The following is a 17,382-nucleotide window of genomic DNA, read 5'->3' as shown; positions in this document are numbered from 1 at the left end:
GAGAGAACCATCTCCAACTTCCTGAAGCTTTTGGTTGTTTGTTTCGTAAAATATGTATAGAAATGCAACCCTGAAGGAAAACTTACTTCAGCTTATATCCCTGACCCTTGTTCAGTCACTCCCAAATCTCATGACAACAGAGTTGGGATGTAGGTGGACATTTGAGTTCTTTCTGTGTCTTAAGACAGACGACTGTGCACCAATTCACTTATCGATCTCACTCCCATCCTTCCATCTCTCTGAAGACACTTGGGGAAGGAGCCTTTCATCAGTCTTGAATGGACTTTTCCTACTGATGTACAACAGTCTCAGATCCTGAGGGGCTGATACTTATCATGGACGCTTGCAAACCTTTCCATGGAGAGCAGAAAGTTTCGATTCGATGACATCCTGACTGAGGCCAGAAGGCAGCTCCAACAAACTTCATTTCATACGCTTCATCCCGTCCGTTTTATGGGATTAATATCTGTAGATCAGTTTGTTTCCTCTGTTATGGAGACTCGGTGAAAAACACATAGAGTTCAGTTACACAACAGTGTGAGAAATGCCATGTCTAATGAGCACCATTCGGCTGAATTATAACTTCATCCCTTGTTTTAAATGGTGTTGCCTGCCTGTCAACAAGCAGGTCACTGCTAAAGGACAAAGATTAGCAAAACACAAATGTTTGGGAAAGTGTGGGAAAAAGGAACAACCCATTTCTCTCAGGATAGCCCATTGTATCACGTCCATCTCTCTCACACACAAACAGGATCATGGGAACTGGCTGGCAATCAGGGTCACTTATAAGAACAATGACACGTCGGACCCCAGTCGCCGTGGAAGAGCAGGAAATGATCACGCGGTTGTTGTTGCTGCAGAGTTGGATGAGAAAGACTTGGCCACACCATTTATTACAGATAAGAAACAAGTAAAAATATATTAATAGAAAACATAATTCATCTCTAGTCATTCAGGCACACACTCATACACTCCCGCTGGCGTGACCTTTGTCCTCCAGCTGGTGCAGAATCATTGACCTCAGAGAAACGTACCTGCACAGAGGAGACAACATATTAGCTCTGCAGGACACACTCCACTCTGGACACAAACACAGGGTTATATCACAACCTTCCATGCCGTGGAGACTCAAATGACTTGTCGGAAGACATGCAGATTTGTTTCACATTATGAAATAGTCAATGGTGCCTTTGTGGACATGACACAAGAGGCTGGTACAGCTGCACTGTTCAACAGTGTTGACTTACTTTTTGGTTAGCTTGTTTATCTCACGCTCCTCCTCCTCTTTCAGTTTTTCCACAAAGCTGTCGAGAACAGGAATCTCAAACTTGATATACTGCGCGACCTGAAGAGACACACAGATGGTCAGGACCAATTCAGACTCTGGTCATGGGTGGCCACTCAAAAATCACTTCTTTGGAACTTGACTTTTTTAATTTGGAGTACAATTTTCACTATCAATAGTTTAGCATCTTCAACTGTTGCAATACATTATGGGATTCGTGGAATGGTGGTGGTCAGAAATCATGAAGTGATGTTCCCATGCTCACTTGGTATGACTTCAGTCCAATCTTTTTAAAAACGGACAGATTTAATTTCTCAATTTCAAGGTGATTCATCTGGGGGGTTTGTCTCATTCAGTGGTTATTACCAGGTAATAGCTATTATAAGTGCATGAGGATGAATATTTTTGATCACTTGTCTCGATAGAATAATGAAAATATAATCTGAAAAGAAAGAAATGTTGAATAAAGTTACTGAAGTTACTTTTGGGGAAATTACACCTTACTTTCAATGATATAGTGATTTGTACTGAGATCAAGGGCAGAAGGAAAAGAATCTGGAGGATCATATTGTTCAAATGTGTGACCTAACATTCATGGGCAGTGGTGATGGGTTGGTGAGGTTTCATGAAACAGTGACCAAATTTTCAGAGTCCACTAGATGGCACAGGACATACATAATATTTATTTATTGTATAAAACGTATACTATTTTTGAGAGAACCATCTCCAACTTCCTCGAGTTTTTGGTTGTTTGTTTAGTAAAATATTTATAGAAATGCAACACTGAAGGAAAACTCACTTCAGTGGCCTAAAAAAAAAAAAAAAAAACAAGATAAATCCAAAAAGACCACAGTTTATATCCCTGACCCTTGTTCAGTCACTCCCAAACCTCATGACAACAGAGAATAGGGACGTAGGTTGACATTTGGCTGAGTTCTTTCCGTGTCTTTGGATTTGAACAAGTATTTCAATGAAACCTCAGAGGACAGAGATGACAATTGGCTTCACAGTAAATGGACATGTTCTGCTTACTATTGTAGATCAACAACACTGACTGAAACAACACTTGGTGATTTGCAAATGAAACATGAAATATTTCACGTGGCAATGTGAGTTTATTTCCCAAATTCGCCCCACTAACTTAAATAGCTTTTAAACACCGCCTGTGTAATTTAGGTGGTCTGTTTAATGAAGAATTTAATTTTACATAATGGTCTGTGTTTCGCTCATCTAGTCAGCGCAGCTCTAAAATCTCCATCCAGCTATTGTAGCAGCTCAGGAAGTCTCTCTGCAGCACTCAAACATGAAGCGTGCGGCCTCTCAGCGGCCCATTGTTTTATTGAATATATTGGCTTAGAACAGCAGAAACAATCCGTGTCAACACGCTGAGGAGACTCTGAGCTCACGTCGTATGTGACTTCCTCTCCCAGGTCGGCCTCCATGATGAAGATCTTGGAGATTTTCTCACAGGGTCCGTACAGCACCCGACTCACCAGCGGGAACTCGGCGTCCCGCAGTTGTGTCCGCTCTAGAAGAAACACACGTTACTGCGTGTGCACACAGCTGTGGAGGAAGAAGCACCCACCTCCTGACTCATGCACCATGTAGAGAACAAAATCTTCCGATTTATTCTCCACCTGCAAGACAAGGATGGATATTTAGACAAAGAATGTTTCGATTGCTGGATAAGAGCTGGCGACAGGTGAGGTTTGCTTCATATTGCAGGAAGATTTAATAACAAGGCGCTTAGAGGTTACTATTAAAGTAATAAAATATGAAATCATTCAGGTCATAAAAACAGATTCAAATGGGAGATTAACGTTAGCATACCCTGAACTTCTGCAGCAGCAGGTTGAGGACTTGAAGAGTCGTCATGGTGCTGTTTATACGCACATTTGTCACGGAGCCAAAGGCTGGCGTGAACACGGACGTCTGGAAAACACACACATAAACAAGAGACTGAAAAGGACACCAAGTATCAGGAGCGGTTCCTGGACATTCTGTGTTCAGCTACAGAGGAAGTTCCTGCAGCTGTGCCTCTCCAGCACCGGCACATGTGAGGAGGAGGAATAATTTAAAGCCCCATTAAAGCAATCAGCTCACAGCCGGCTATTGTCAGTGTCAGGAAGCCCGTCCAGGAAGCCACCGCCCCTCTGCACCTGCACAAGTCAGTGTGTGCTGCGGGGAGTCTACCTTGTGGTTGTAAAAGTGTCCGTTGATGGAGAACCTGTGTGTGCGCAGGCGCTGCATGTCCCTGGCCGTGTGGGTCTTTGACCTCCGCTGAACCCTCATGAAGGAAGCGTCACTCCTGGTCCTCAGCAGCTGTGGAGACTCCTCCTCCTCTGCTTCAGCAGCGTCCCCACCTCACACAGTGACACAACACATGCATGAACACCACCTTGAAGCAACGCACACGTCAACACAATACAAACTCACAGCTCCATCTATGAAAGAGACTTTTACTGTACTGTTATGAATAAAACCAGCAATACTCCTTCTAATACTACTGCAAAATCACACTACTACCACTGCTCACTCAATACTGTAAGTGATACTACTTTGATTACTGCTCTACAAAACTTCTCTACTAAAATGACCCCTAGTTCAACTATTACTTTGGTCTAGAACTACAAGGATAACAACGCTTTATTATTACTACAACTACAATCTCTTACTACTACAATTATTAACTTTAATCGCTACAGCTATACTATTACTACTGAGCCATCTACAGCAACATCTGATACTACAGTTGCTTCCTTTTCTTTTTCTTGCTGTTCTTTTTTTTTTTCTACTACTACTCTATTACTGCTGCTACTACTACCACAGCTACTACTAGTACAGATGCTACAAGAATTACAACAACTTGTTTGTTTAGTTGTAGTAAAATAATACTAACAATTAGTAATGGAATTAGTCCCTTGTGAGACGTCATTCTCCAACTACTACTACTATTATCACTGTAACTACTATTTGTTCTGCCACTATTATTGCTACAGCTCAATTAAATGTTTGTCTCCTTTGAAAAATGTTTCAAGAGTAGCTTGCAGGCCAGGCAAGGGTGACAACTGGTTGCTACGGCTGCTGTTCTACCTTATGCTACTTCTAAAACCAGACAAGACAATCACAGATTAAATTGTAGCTGGTATTACTGCTCGTACTTTTTCGACATCTATAACTGCGACGGCAAATGCTGCTGCTAATGTTTTATGCTATATGTCATTAGCAAGCATTCTAACCACGTAGTATCAGTGTAATAACATTATCACTGCTCTGCCTTTGCCTTCTCTATAAGTGTGAATCATACCACCCATACGTGGTAATTATACTGCTATACTGCTGCTATTATACAACCACTAATATTTCTACCAACACCATCACCAGTCGTCACAGAGGGACAGCCATCAACCAGGACTGCCAGGAGTTATAGTCGATCACCAGTCACTCGGACACAAATAGGTGGAGTTGATGGTCGACGGTGCGGGCCAGTCGACCCTCACTCCCCCCGAGCCTTGTGACTGACTGCTTTTATTGGCTTTATTCATAGCTAATCTGCTCGGGAAAAAGTGCACGTGCGCGGAACTTTCCACTGGATCAGCTGAGTGGAGCATTTGTAAATAATCGGTTTCATTATTTATAATCTGCAGTAATCCCTCCGGTGTGTGACATATTACCGGCACGTGTGCCGTTTCTCACCTGCAGTCTGTCGGCTTGGTGAGTTGTTGTTGGACTGCACTGACAGGAGGTCATTTCTATCAACAAAAAAAGAGATTCAACACAACAACAGCTGTTTCGTCCGATCAAATCTGAGACCCACATCATGCATATGATAACCTTCTCGGTTGGCCAAGTTGCTCCACCAAAAACGTCCAATGAAAACCATAACCCATTCCATCTTAGCGTCTTAGAGGCAATCTAAAAATTGCTTCTGCTCCTAAAACTGTGATCATAGAATCCACCACAAAGCTACAGATGTTCCTGTCAGTGTATGATTATTTGCTTGGCTTGGTGAGTGAGACAGGGAGGATTCCTTGAGTAATATAAACCCATGTGGGGCGGAGGTCTGGGTGGGACTGCTGTGTGAGAGCCAAGGTTTCAACATCAGAGAACTGTTTGTCTGGAACAACATCATACAGAGTTACCGTTTGAGGCGAAGTCTTTCATTGTCATCATGCATCTGAAGTCTGATTGGCCGACGCAGACCCCAGTAGATGTTCAGCAAACCCTCCAGGATGAGTCTGCCGTCTTCCTCCTGCACACACACACACCACAGTTATGACTGCTCCGGGTGAGGGGGGACATCCTGTTGGCTGAGGTCCACCACGACTCAATATCAGGTCTACGTGCAGCTCCAGGAGGAACCTTCCACTGTGAAATTAAGGACCCTCCTATTCACGAGAGTGAAGTCACGTCTGAGAAAACACAATCATGTCATCATGCACTCGGCTGCATCTGGTCACGTACACGTCTGGAAGAAACTCACTGTCTGTCTGGCTATCAATTCATCCAGTTACTGATCACTGTCTTTATCTGTCTGTCCGTCTGTCTATCTTCATTGGTCTTCTGTCAGTCTGTCTGGTATCCCTAGTTGTACTATTACGATTAGTACTACAAGTAGTACTAATGTACAATGAATAGCATTATCTATCTATCTGTCTATCTATCTATCTATCTATCTATCTATCTATCTATCTATCTAGATCTGTCTGACTGTCTGTCATCTATCTATCATCCATCAATCCATCCAGTCATTCATCCATCCATCCATCCATCACTACTGCATCGACCACTCCAGTGAAACAACTGGTAGTTACTATACATCCTGTGCTGCTCCTCAGTCTGACTCAATAATAACATGAAAAGAGAAAAACAATTCTGCTCCTTTTAAAGACAGTAGTGCTGCATTACACAGTTAAATGCAAACCCTTTCATCCACCATCCAGAGTAATTTGATCTTGATCTAGACTTGCTCCTTCATGAACTATTCAACTCTGTGGAGATGGAAAATTTCTTACATAAATGTATTGCTGTATTGCTGTCCTTTGTCGCCACAATAAGACTCTGACTTTTCACCTCCTTATGTGAGAGACGCAGCTTTACAGAATTATGATGTTTTCATTCAAAAGCGAATAAAATCTAGCCAGTAGAAAGTTGGCAGCAGCTGGGGAGGAAAATTACTGCCCGAGTTTCATTGTTTCAGCAACATAAACAAATTGAGCAGCTGCAGCCGCTGACCCATGTGACCTGCAGATCCTCACCTTCCTGTGCCGGCGTAAACACGCCCACTCCCTCACACAAACACACACACACAAAGGAAGGTCAGCAGAGTTATAATTAGCAGCACAGAGTAATCGCAGTGTTGGGCGGGCTTCTATAAAGCCTGCATCGCACTCATGCGGAGTCAGACTCCACTGACAGGATTACAGGATCACCACCAATGTCTGGACAACAAGGCGCACATCAGGGGTGAGCAGGACTTTATTTACATTTAAAAACGGCTTTATATCCAGCCATTTGTTCATACTGGTTAATAATACATTAAAGTAAGAAACAACAAAACAACTAGATGCTCTCATGTTTTTTATGGAAGGAGTTTAAAGTTATTAGTGATTTTAAAAAGCACAAAAAAATAACTTCTCAATTGTTGACTATGAAAAATTTTTATTTCTTTGTCCATTATATGTTTTCTAATGAATATGAATTGCTTGGTTTACAATGAAACATTAGCAATTTTATTACCAAAACAATAGGCGATGGCAACTTATTTCCTGTTATGTAGGATACAATCATTACACCATTATTTTCAAAGATTAATATTGAGCTAATGATCGACCCTTTCTGTCCACTCCAGGAGGAAACACAGGCGCTCTCTCCTCTCTCTGCCACTGCTGCCCACAATAACAGAAACACTGGAGGACCCTCCATCTCACCCCTCAGCCTGTCAATCTCCTCAGCGGTCCCAGACCCAGGACGACTACATGAGCAGCATCCAGGCGCTGGCGCGTCCAGCTGAGGTTTTGAACTGTGGACCTCGCAGACTTCAGAGGTCACCCAGACTCAAGCAAGTCTCAAAGATGAAGAGCTCTCTGCCTCGGGCCTCTCCACGTGCTCTCAGGACCTCGAGTCTAAAGGACTCAGAAGAGTTTGACTGTCGAGGGAAAGACCCTTTGGACTGGCTCTATGGACAAATACACACTTAAGACATGGATTAAAGTGGACCACTGCACTTTACAGGATGATGCTGGACATTAAATGAATATGAAGACGGCAGGACCAGAGATTCTGAGGGGTGGACAAGTTATTTATTTAACCTTGTGTTTACAGTCTCTCTATTCTATATAAATGTTTCCTATTTTTGTAATAAAACACACAAACAAAAAGGAAATGAAGCAGTTGTTATTGTTGTTTTGTTTGTTTGTTTTGATTGAAACAACAAGCACAACCCAACCAAAAATATATAGTGCTATTTATGCTAAGTGGCATTCGGTGTAATAACAAGACAAAATCAAATATATTGAGTGTTTTTGCATAAATGATATTTACTCATCCATCAACAGTTTAATGTGCATTTTAATAATAGACCTTCTCTCTCTTTGAACTAAGGGATTTAATTTAAACGCAAATACTCCCAACATAAAAAAAACGGTTGCATAACGTTGTTATAGTCTTGTTTTGGATGAAGCGTCCCGCTAACTTATGTTTTGCAGCACAGTCAGGTGCTGTCACCCAGTGGCCACCATGGGTACTGCCACTACCGCGCCACCAGAAGAGGGCGCCTATGTGTCTCACTTATCAATCATACAATACAGTACAGTAATCCAGTATTCCCGCGGGAAATGTGCATAGAGATCGAAGAGGTAAGGTAACAGTACAACACGCTGGGACTTGTTTCAAATCCAAGAGCGACTTTCTAAGGATGCTATTGTACAGACAGCTCTGGACTAACAGGTCAAACCACCCGACTTATTCCTGCACAACAGCATGTCCTTGTTACATGGAGTCAGAGCTCAGCAGTTGCTTCACCTCTCACTTCCCTTCCCCACAGCACTGGATTGGCTCATCTCCTCATCAAAAATGTCGTGCAAGTTAAGACAGGTGAACTGAAATTGTGTGTGGAGATTTGCACTGTTGCCGCTTCTCAAACAGAATAGTCAAGTGAGAGAGAAGAATTCACAGCCATGACTCTTAATCTGTTTTGTTATTGGCCACATCATTCGCCAGAAAAAAAGACCCACACAGCGGATGCCTGACAGACAAGGAAGTTTCTCCGGTGGTCAAGTGACTCACCGAGAAGGCAGCACACTGAAGGAAACTCTTTTCATCTTTTTCACATGGTCATTACAACATTGTCAACTGACCCAGTTGCACATGAATGAATGAAAAGACATGCATCATGAAAAGAGCATTGTCTTTGTGACCTTTTGATTTATATCACACTCAGGTTTGTCAAGTACTTTAAATATGAATAGTTAGTGATCTGAACGCATCAGAACCCAAGTATTAGTCGAAAATAATTTAAAGTAAAACAGTCTTCATATGTAAATATTACATAAATAAATAAAGCTTTGCAGTTGTTTTGATCTTTTTTAAATATATATATTAATATATGTAACACAATGGTCACAACATATCAGCATTTAATAATGTTCTTGCTCTGCCCAGGATTCAGTTGACAACTGCCTTTATGATCTTTTTTAAATATCCATGTAACAGATTGGTCACAGCATTTAATAACGTTCTTGCTCTGCCCAGGATTCAGTTGACAACTGCCTTTAGTTTTTATGTTCATAAATGTGTAACCCCATAAAAGCTGCAATTAAATTGGACCTTTTCTACTTTCCCGTGTTTTGTGTGTTATCTACTGATTTAGTAAGATGAATGTTCACCTCAACATACATTATGTGTAGCATTTAATATTAAAAAATCAGCCCGTCCACAAATATGATTGTATAAACATGACTAGATGCATCCATGAAACCCTCTGCAGCGGCGGACTGCACCGTGTATGCTCAAACATTACTGTATGGTCCAGAGAGGAGTGTTTTAGCTGTGAGTGAGAAGGACATGTGTTATCAGTTTTTATGGGTCTCTTTCTTTTTCACAATGTTTTTGATCCTGCCTACTGCTAATAAACCCAGCCTCCTCCTTTCATATGACTCACATAACCGCATATATATATATATATGCATATACTTTCCATTTGGTGAAAACAATTTGGTTCCAAGAAAGTTACTTGATCTAATATTTTCTTCATCTGCATACTTCTGTAATCCCATAACCTTCAAGATTTTAATATCATAGTCTAATGAGTCAAATGCTTTTCTAAGGTCCAGAAAAGTTCCTGACCTTTGTAGTACTAGTCACCCTTGAAATGGAAAACAGAGTTTTTTTGAGCTGCAATAAGGAAATACAAACATTTACACACACACAAGTTCATATTATGTTAGGACTTCTGGAGGTATCTCATTGCTGTACTGCTTTCCACAGCCTCTCACCTTAAACCTAACCACCCAAAACATCTTCTCTCTTGACCAAACTGAAAGCCAACTATAATGGCCCAGTTATTTAGGCTACAATTTGTCTAAGACAAATATTCTGACAGTTAGGCGCTTTATCAAAATTGGTCCTCACAAGACCACATACACACACACACACACATTTTTTTCTGCAGATATACATAAGCTAGTGGAATTGCTTTCCTTGCTATTTGAAAATTCCCATTGTTTTGCAAACACAACATGGTCACATATGTGTGACTGAAACATCACATCATGGCCTCTGTGCTGCTCCCACAAGTCTGGGGGATTTCCCCAGAATGAGCCATGAAGGGGCTCCATGGAGCCAGACCATGACCATGCTGACCAACCCCGACACACACACACATACACACCATGTAGTTTCAATTGTCTTCATCTAGATGCATACCTGTCTTCAATTCCCAAATCTGCTGACTCATGCACACACAATTTGTCCCAGAAGAAAGCTGGTGGGCAGCGTGGGGGAACTCCGGACCATAAACCCCAATGATCAAATACATTGCCTTACTGCTGAGAGGGGCGAGTGTCAGACATAACCACCGACAGCCAAAGGTTTACTGAGGAAATGCCTTGCCAAGCAGCTATTACTATACAGGCCTGAAATCGGAGAGTTCCAATTTCACGCTCCCTGAGGAGAAAGCCTGTTTCTCAGCCAGTTTGCCATGCTGGAGTGAAGCACACGAATCGGGAAGACCGCAGCCCTGGACCTCAGTGTCATTGACCTGCTTTCAGTTTTGTTTTGAGGAACATTTCAGCTCTCAGCAAGATTTATTGTAAGTCGGCGAGGGCCTGTGATCTCACCTCGCGGGCCCTCAGCTGGAAGTTCTTCCCCTCATGATAGCAGTTGTAAGTCCGCAGGAGAGACAGGACGTCAGACCTGGAAATAAATGAAAATGAGGTTAATAATGAACACACTATGCTCTCACCGTTCACCTGGAAACAGTCACCTACTTCGGAATCAGCTTCTCCTCGCTGAGCTTGACGTAGATTTGACCCTGATCCATCATGACCCTGGGCAGAAAAAGAAATGATAAATGGAACCATGTCTTTTTGGTAAACACCATTTACACTCAGCACATAGGCAATCTAAAGTATTTTAATCCGTAATGAACACAGAGGGTTTTCTGTAGCTAACACAAAGGGATCTGTGAGATTAGGATGGATGAGTCACAGCATGAAGGAGCCGGCATCTTTGAGAGGGCACCACTGGAGCACCACTGAGTCACTGTTCACACCGAGGATGTTGATAGTGCGCTACAGAGAAGGTCAGGATCTGGAGGAAGCTAAGGTTCTACAGTGGAAGTGTGGTATTGTATGAGTTAGTCAGGAGCAGTGGGGAAGTATGCAAGGGTTGTGTGAGGATAGGGCCACAGACAGATGAAGTCACGGGCGAGTCCCCATGGACCATGATGTTGGCTGTTGATACAGTGTCAGTGAGAGTCAAGATGAGTTTGAGAAGAAGTTGGAGAGGAGAAGAAGAAGCTCAGTCATGACTAGAAACTTAAGCTCGTGTAGAAATGTTTGGGGACCAAGTAAGGAAGCCCAGACTCATGTTGTGGACATGCAGAAATGGATGTACAATGCAAAAGAAGAGACAACCATTGAGGTTCTGGGATACGATTCAGGAGGGCATAAAAAGGCCAGGTGTGAGTTGGGAGGATACACAAGATAAGGTGGAGGAGGACAGAGACAAATAAGAAGATGCATGTACTCATTATCTTGGGCTAATTCTTTTGACTGTCTGAATTATTGTTTTCTATTATATACTTCTATTATTTCCATATTTATTAACTTGAATAAACTCGACTCACGTAACTCAAGTACTGAGTCTGCAATGTTGCAATACTAGTCTGGAATCACTGTCTGCGATTACATTGTTGGAACTATTTTAGTTGCAAGTCCCTTTAAGGAATTGAGCCATGACAGTTTGGTCCCCAGGAACTGCTCCTCACTTTTAAGAAGTGTGACACGTAGAGGAGGTCGGTCATAGTTACACGTGTCATTTTAATACATGAATCTCACAATGATGATGTTAGTAGCTCTAGAGTTCTTGGACACGTTAGCTTTAGCAACTCAAGAAGCCACATTTTTCAATTTGAATGAATTTGGTATATTACTGAATCAAATGATGGACCTATACATTCATTTGAACAACAAAATATTGTTTACTTTACTGCATCAGTTTGGCAATAGCACAATAAATCACGATGGTGTCTATATTTACGTTTTTATATCACCTTATTTGAGCTAAAGCTCTTTTAATGTCTTGAAAATATTTGTATAACAATATCAGTTTTATAAGAATTTCAAAAGAATTCAGAGTAACATTCAAAGCAAACAGATGCTTTTGTTTGCTTTTGTTCAGGGATTCCTCCATGTTTGCTGTTGTTGTTATCATCCTACCTGCGATGTGTCTTGTGCATCAGTGTGATCAGTGGACCAGGGACTCCTGCACTTACAAAGGTTCTGTATGTCTGGAAAGCAAACTGTTAAATTAAACTATTTTTTGTTGGAATTAATTAATCATAATCCACTTGTTAAAGTCCCACCATGAATATATATATGACATCTGGATCCCTTCATACATGTCCGTCCATAACTAATAAATCAAGTTATACTGAACACAGACAGACAAAACCATCTAAAACATAACCTCCGTGGAGGTTTGTACATATTCTATGCAGCACACACACCGCTTTCAACAGTAGCCATGAATGAGTTACAACAGTACATCACTGATGCATTCCATTTATTGGAAATAAGGGTGTGTTTTGTGCTCACCCTGTATTCCAGAGAACTCAAGAGAGAACTGAGCACTGACGACAACTCTGCGCTGATGGACAACTACAGACCTGCTCGGCAAAAAAAATGAGTTATGTTTCGTCACTGCTATGACTATGTCAAACCCCCGTGTGGATGACATGGGCATCTGTCAATTGACACTCACTGGTAACCAACAGCACGAATACTGCAACAAGTCATGCTTGCTATACAGTAAAAGTGCCTCCTTTTAAGGGAAGTTCTAGCAATGTTTTTAAAATAAATTCCTTAATAAGGAAGCCTCACAGTAAGATGCGTGCAGAGGCCAGGTCAAGTCACAGGCGAGTCACTCAGGCTGCAGTGCCCCAATGTTTGGATCATTAGAAACATTTAAAGTTATATTAAAAGGTATTTTTAGTGTTGCCTGAGGACTGATATGATAAGTGATGTTTATGTTTCAATGTTAATTTCAATCATCAGTGTGTTGTAACTCCTCAGGTAGTCTGAGTTATATAATCCTGCTCATATGTGTTTTGGGGCACATCAGTGTTTCTTTTACAAACCATGTACTGGGGTCAGACTGAGTCGCAGCGGGCTTTACAGCAAACAAGCCTGTTTGTCAGTGTCTGTCCGCTAATCTGGTGAGGACAGCAGCCTGAAACAGAAGCATGTGCTCCACTCACACTAACTCAACTGTCATTAAGGTCCTTGTTTTGGTTTAATTCCTCGCAGGAAGCGCTCTAATACAATTATGTGAAATCACAACCTGCTGCTGAAGTGAAAACAAGCGCGGGGGAACTGGGGTAAGTCACATGGTGCTGTTGACACAGGGGCAGGACAGTGGTAATGTGCTAAGAGGCAAACCGAAACATCCATTATGAATCAATATTTTTTATAACGGAACACTGACAGCATCAGACAGGAAAACACCTAAGTAGAGGACTCTTGTTAGGATGTCTTACTAGTGACAAGCCAGTCGTAGCGCTCAGAACTCCATTTGAATTCCATAAAGTGTGGGGGAATTTCTGGTTTGGAAAGCCCAGCAGGGAGTGGGCGGGGGGAGGGAGGAGTATAAAAACACTCTGGTGCATCTAAGTGGCTCAGTGAGCGCTCAGATGGTCTCCAGAATGAAGTTTCACCCTCACTCACTGCGTCATCTGGTCCTCCTGGCCGCCTGCGGAATTCTGATCTCAGGTACGATTCTAGACATGTTTTCTGGCATTTGTGTGGATTAAAATCAGAACATTGCTGGACTCTGTCCTCGGCTGCCACTACTTTTACCAGATATTGAATAATCCTGTAATCCTGTTACTCTGTTTGTGCAGTGAGAGAGTCAGGCGCCGTCTTTGTACCAGGAAGGTGTCTGTGCCCCAGGACTCAAGCACAGATCACAGCCAGGCCACTGGACTTCACAGTCTATCCCACAAGTCCACACTGTGACAGAGTTACTGTGATGTGAGTCTCGAGTCACTGAGACTCGACCCAGTCGGCGAAGCAAGAGGATTAAAGCCGTGTCTGTTTTTCAGTGTGACACTGAAGAGAAACAACGAGCTAGTTTGTCTGGATCCAGAGTCACGGCTGGGAGCACACCTGGTGCACTGCTGGAACAGGTACCTGCCCTCACCGCCGACACTTTCATGAGAGGAAAGATCACTGCTCTCTCAAAAACTCTATTAATCAGCACACCATACTGCAAAAATATAATTAAACAGAAATGGTCAAGGCACTACAATTAATTTCCATTTGACTTCATGGACATATTTTAAAGAAACTCATTATTATTATTATTATTATTATTGTTTTAACACTTACAAGTCATGGAGACTGCACAATAGTGTGTGCTTTAGTTGCCATTATTCTGAATCAAATACATTTTTATTTTAATTTAATGCAATATTGTCATAATTCACAAGTTTCACATTAAACAATTGTTATAAGTGAATTGTATTTTGTGCGCATTCTTTTTGTGTGTGCCACTGTTGCTACTGAACAAACTATGAGGTGCTTCAGTCAAGTTTTAATTCAACTTAACGCGTTTTAAAAGTCTTACATTTTTTAACAACACAAGGCTTGTGAATTTAGGAAGCTGGAAAATATTATCAGTTCATGATACTTATAATTAAAAACATGAACATGAATTGCTTTCTTGTTTGAATTTTTTTTTCATCTAGTTTTGTACTCTGATTCTTTCCAGGGCTCATCGTCTGGCCCGCAATCCACAGAACTGTCTGAGGAGGAGGAGGAGGAAGGGGAGGGGGAGGAAGGGTCCGCATCAGCGTTCTCTCCAGAGGTCCCTCGGCCACCGCCGGAAGGCCACCAAAGCCAACTAGCCAACTTCATAGAGTCATTGTTACGAAGCTACTGCAGCTGTCGATCACTTTTTCTGTGGAAATGTTGAAGAACAATGAGATTATTGTGTCACTGGCTGATAAATGTAAGTCTGAGCCCTGGAGGCTTGGAGCACTATTGAAGCTTCAAACAGGTGTATGACATTTGTACGGTTATTTATTGTTTTCTACTTGGAAAAAAAAGGTCTTTTACTAAATAAACTGCATCAAAACTTGACTTTTGCCTCTAGTGAGTCTTCAACAGAAAGTGAGAGTACGCCTGAAACCACAGGATCAGTTAATCAACAACAGGCGCGAGTCACCAGGCAAACTCCATCCATTGTTTGCACGCCTCCATTTCTGGTGAGGTGCTCCAGTTCAGGCACAGACACAGCCTCAACTGATGTCATCAGCTGGTTGCAGCAATGCCCCCCGCCACACACCATCAGTCTAATGATTGAAGCCAGGTCCAAGGTGGCGAGCCTCTGCATGCGTTGAGAACAAGGGAGGGATTGATGGTGAAACGAAAGTTAAAGCCAAATGACGACAGTACACGATCGATGAACTCAACTCATATCAAAAGAAAATCTTAATCAGGTTGAAGGTTGTTTTTACAGCAGATCAAACACAGTCCAGCGGTGACTGGCTTATGATTTACAGGGAGAGATGAGCGGCGGAAGAGCAAGGGGGGTGATGGAGGAAACTCCGGCTGGTGTGGCACACGTGTTTTTACTCAGGTTTCCTCCCACTACCCACATAACGCATGAGCTAAAGGATGACTTTACACATCTGTAGGTGTGAGTGTGAGTAGATATGTCCACCCAGATGAGCCTGCATAGGTTCCCGTCATGCACTCTGGTTTCCTCCCACAGGGTCCAGACTGTACGCAGGTGTGAGTTTGTAAGTGGATGTAAACCTGTGACCATAACAACTGGATCAACAACAATTGTTTTTTCCCAAAAGGATTTAAGATGAAGACAGTCTGTGACCCATGAAAGGGCAGGGAAACTGATATAATACTGGACCACCTACCAACCACCGTCCAGTCATCTGACCCGTCTCTATTATGACCACGATATTTCAGCTCTGCATTGATAGACTCTTTTGTGGCTGTTTCTGTCTTACATTAGCAACTTTCCTGGTACTGACCACTGCTGATCCAAGACGCCAAACTGCAATTTGCCAGGGAAAATACGCCCGTACATGTTTGATCAGGATTATTAAGGCATGCCAACTATGCAAGGCGAGTGTGTTACGTTGACAGCACGATGCTGCCATCTAGTGTCAAAAACATATACTCCACAAAAAAACGTCTCGACTGAAACACAATGTCATTCTGAGAAAAAAAATCTTAAACCTTATTTTATCTATTTCACTGTGACGTTACCGAGGGCTTTATGAATGGGTGTTTCTTGCTCTATTTTAATTCCTTCCTCACAAGTACCTCCTGAATATAACACAAAGGGAGTGATCCTTATGCACTCCGCGTTTTATCACTGCTTAAACGGAAGTTTGTCTGGAGGAAAAAGGAGAAGAAAGAACTGCTCAGACAACTAGGAAACAGCGTGACTCAGTGAGGCACTAAACCACGGACTGACCTCAGCAAAAACGCGCAACGGGAATTTCATATCTGCTGTTTAATCGAGCTTAAACTCGGTCACCCATTCATAAAAGAAACGTATTTTAATGCCCACTTTCACAATATAGTGCTGGTCGTTCGATCCATGAGGCGCTTGTTTGTTTGTTTTTTTCATGCGAAATATTTGCTATTTGAATATTCATTTTGCTCTGTCACCACGATGATGGATAGTTCAGGCGGTCATTCTTAGCTATGATGACTCCGGGACGATCTGAATGATCGGGGCGCCTCTCCTCCCTCAGCTCCCCCCGGACAAAGAACCACGATCGCTGCTCCTGTAATTGGTTCACTGGCGGCGAAAAGCAATTACCTCACCTTCACTGGCAGCGCGCTCCTCCAGCGCGGAGAACCGAGACGGAACAACCAACCAACAAGGCGCAGATTCAAAACTATCACATGTTTAAGTATTACGACGCGCAGTCAGGCACTTTTGCAGCAGTAACTCTGCACGACACGCGAGGCAATGTGGTGACAAGACAGCTGTTGACCACGGAGATGAAACACAAAAATGTATTTTAAAAAAAACAAGACTTACCATTATCAGAAACGCTCCTGTGTTCTCCGGCTATCTGTCCGTCTTCACGCCTCCTTGGCTTTGCGGCTCCAGGGGGAGGGAGCGGACCCGAAGTGTTGTCCAGTGGCAACCCGCGTTGATAAGGATTAGCCAATCAGACCTCAGTAAGGGCGGGGCTATAGACAATTGTTTTGCATACCTCAGACACCCTGCTCCAGATCCCTGAGGGCGTTTGACTGTTATCAGCAGTCAAATTGTGATTTTGTGGTTTAGAAAGGCATTTATTTCCAGCGGCCCTGGGTTTATTACTGTCTTGCTGA

General features: G+C 42.5%; 3 protein-coding genes across 5 annotated transcripts; 2 read left to right on the top strand and 1 right to left on the bottom strand.

Annotated features, from left to right (window-relative positions):
* Positions 1-720: 720 nt before the first annotated feature.
* rassf4a (Ras association domain family member 4a) lies at positions 721-17,165 on the bottom strand. Of its 3 annotated transcripts, none has more exons than XM_053874442.1 (11): positions 17,084-17,165; positions 10,774-10,833; positions 10,624-10,699; positions 5,428-5,537; positions 4,982-5,037; positions 3,479-3,648; positions 3,116-3,217; positions 2,871-2,922; positions 2,692-2,813; positions 1,248-1,345; positions 721-1,034 (listed from the first exon to the last, which is right to left on the bottom strand). In XM_053874442.1, the coding sequence occupies exons 2-11, from the start codon at positions 10,827-10,829 to the stop codon at positions 965-967; spliced, it is 912 nt and encodes a 303-aa protein (XP_053730417.1). In that variant the 5' UTR covers positions 10,830-10,833; positions 17,084-17,165; the 3' UTR covers positions 721-964. The 3 variants fall into 3 exon arrangements, with proteins under 3 accessions (XP_053730417.1, XP_053730419.1, XP_053730418.1); XM_053874444.1 differs by lacking the exon at positions 17,084-17,165 and adding an exon at positions 16,864-16,926; XM_053874443.1 differs by lacking the exon at positions 17,084-17,165 and adding an exon at positions 12,604-13,524.
* LOC128764577 (protein DEPP-like) lies at positions 6,705-7,668 on the top strand. Its single transcript, XM_053874454.1, has 2 exons — positions 6,705-6,751; positions 7,137-7,668. Exons 1-2 carry the CDS (start codon positions 6,723-6,725, stop codon positions 7,483-7,485), a joined length of 378 nt encoding a protein of 125 aa, XP_053730429.1. The 5' UTR covers positions 6,705-6,722; the 3' UTR covers positions 7,486-7,668.
* Positions 13,698-15,140, top strand: LOC128764576 (C-X-C motif chemokine 10-like). Its single transcript, XM_053874453.1, has 4 exons — positions 13,698-13,776; positions 13,908-14,037; positions 14,109-14,192; positions 14,777-15,140. The coding sequence occupies exons 1-4, from the start codon at positions 13,698-13,700 to the stop codon at positions 14,910-14,912; spliced, it is 429 nt and encodes a 142-aa protein (XP_053730428.1). The 3' UTR covers positions 14,913-15,140.
* Positions 17,166-17,382: the final 217 nt, after the last annotated feature.

This window comes from Synchiropus splendidus, chromosome 9, assembly GCF_027744825.2.
Source record: "Synchiropus splendidus isolate RoL2022-P1 chromosome 9, RoL_Sspl_1.0, whole genome shotgun sequence".
NCBI classification, from domain to species: domain Eukaryota; kingdom Metazoa; phylum Chordata; class Actinopteri; order Syngnathiformes; family Callionymidae; genus Synchiropus; species Synchiropus splendidus.
This window is presented reverse-complemented; position numbering and strand designations above follow the sequence as displayed.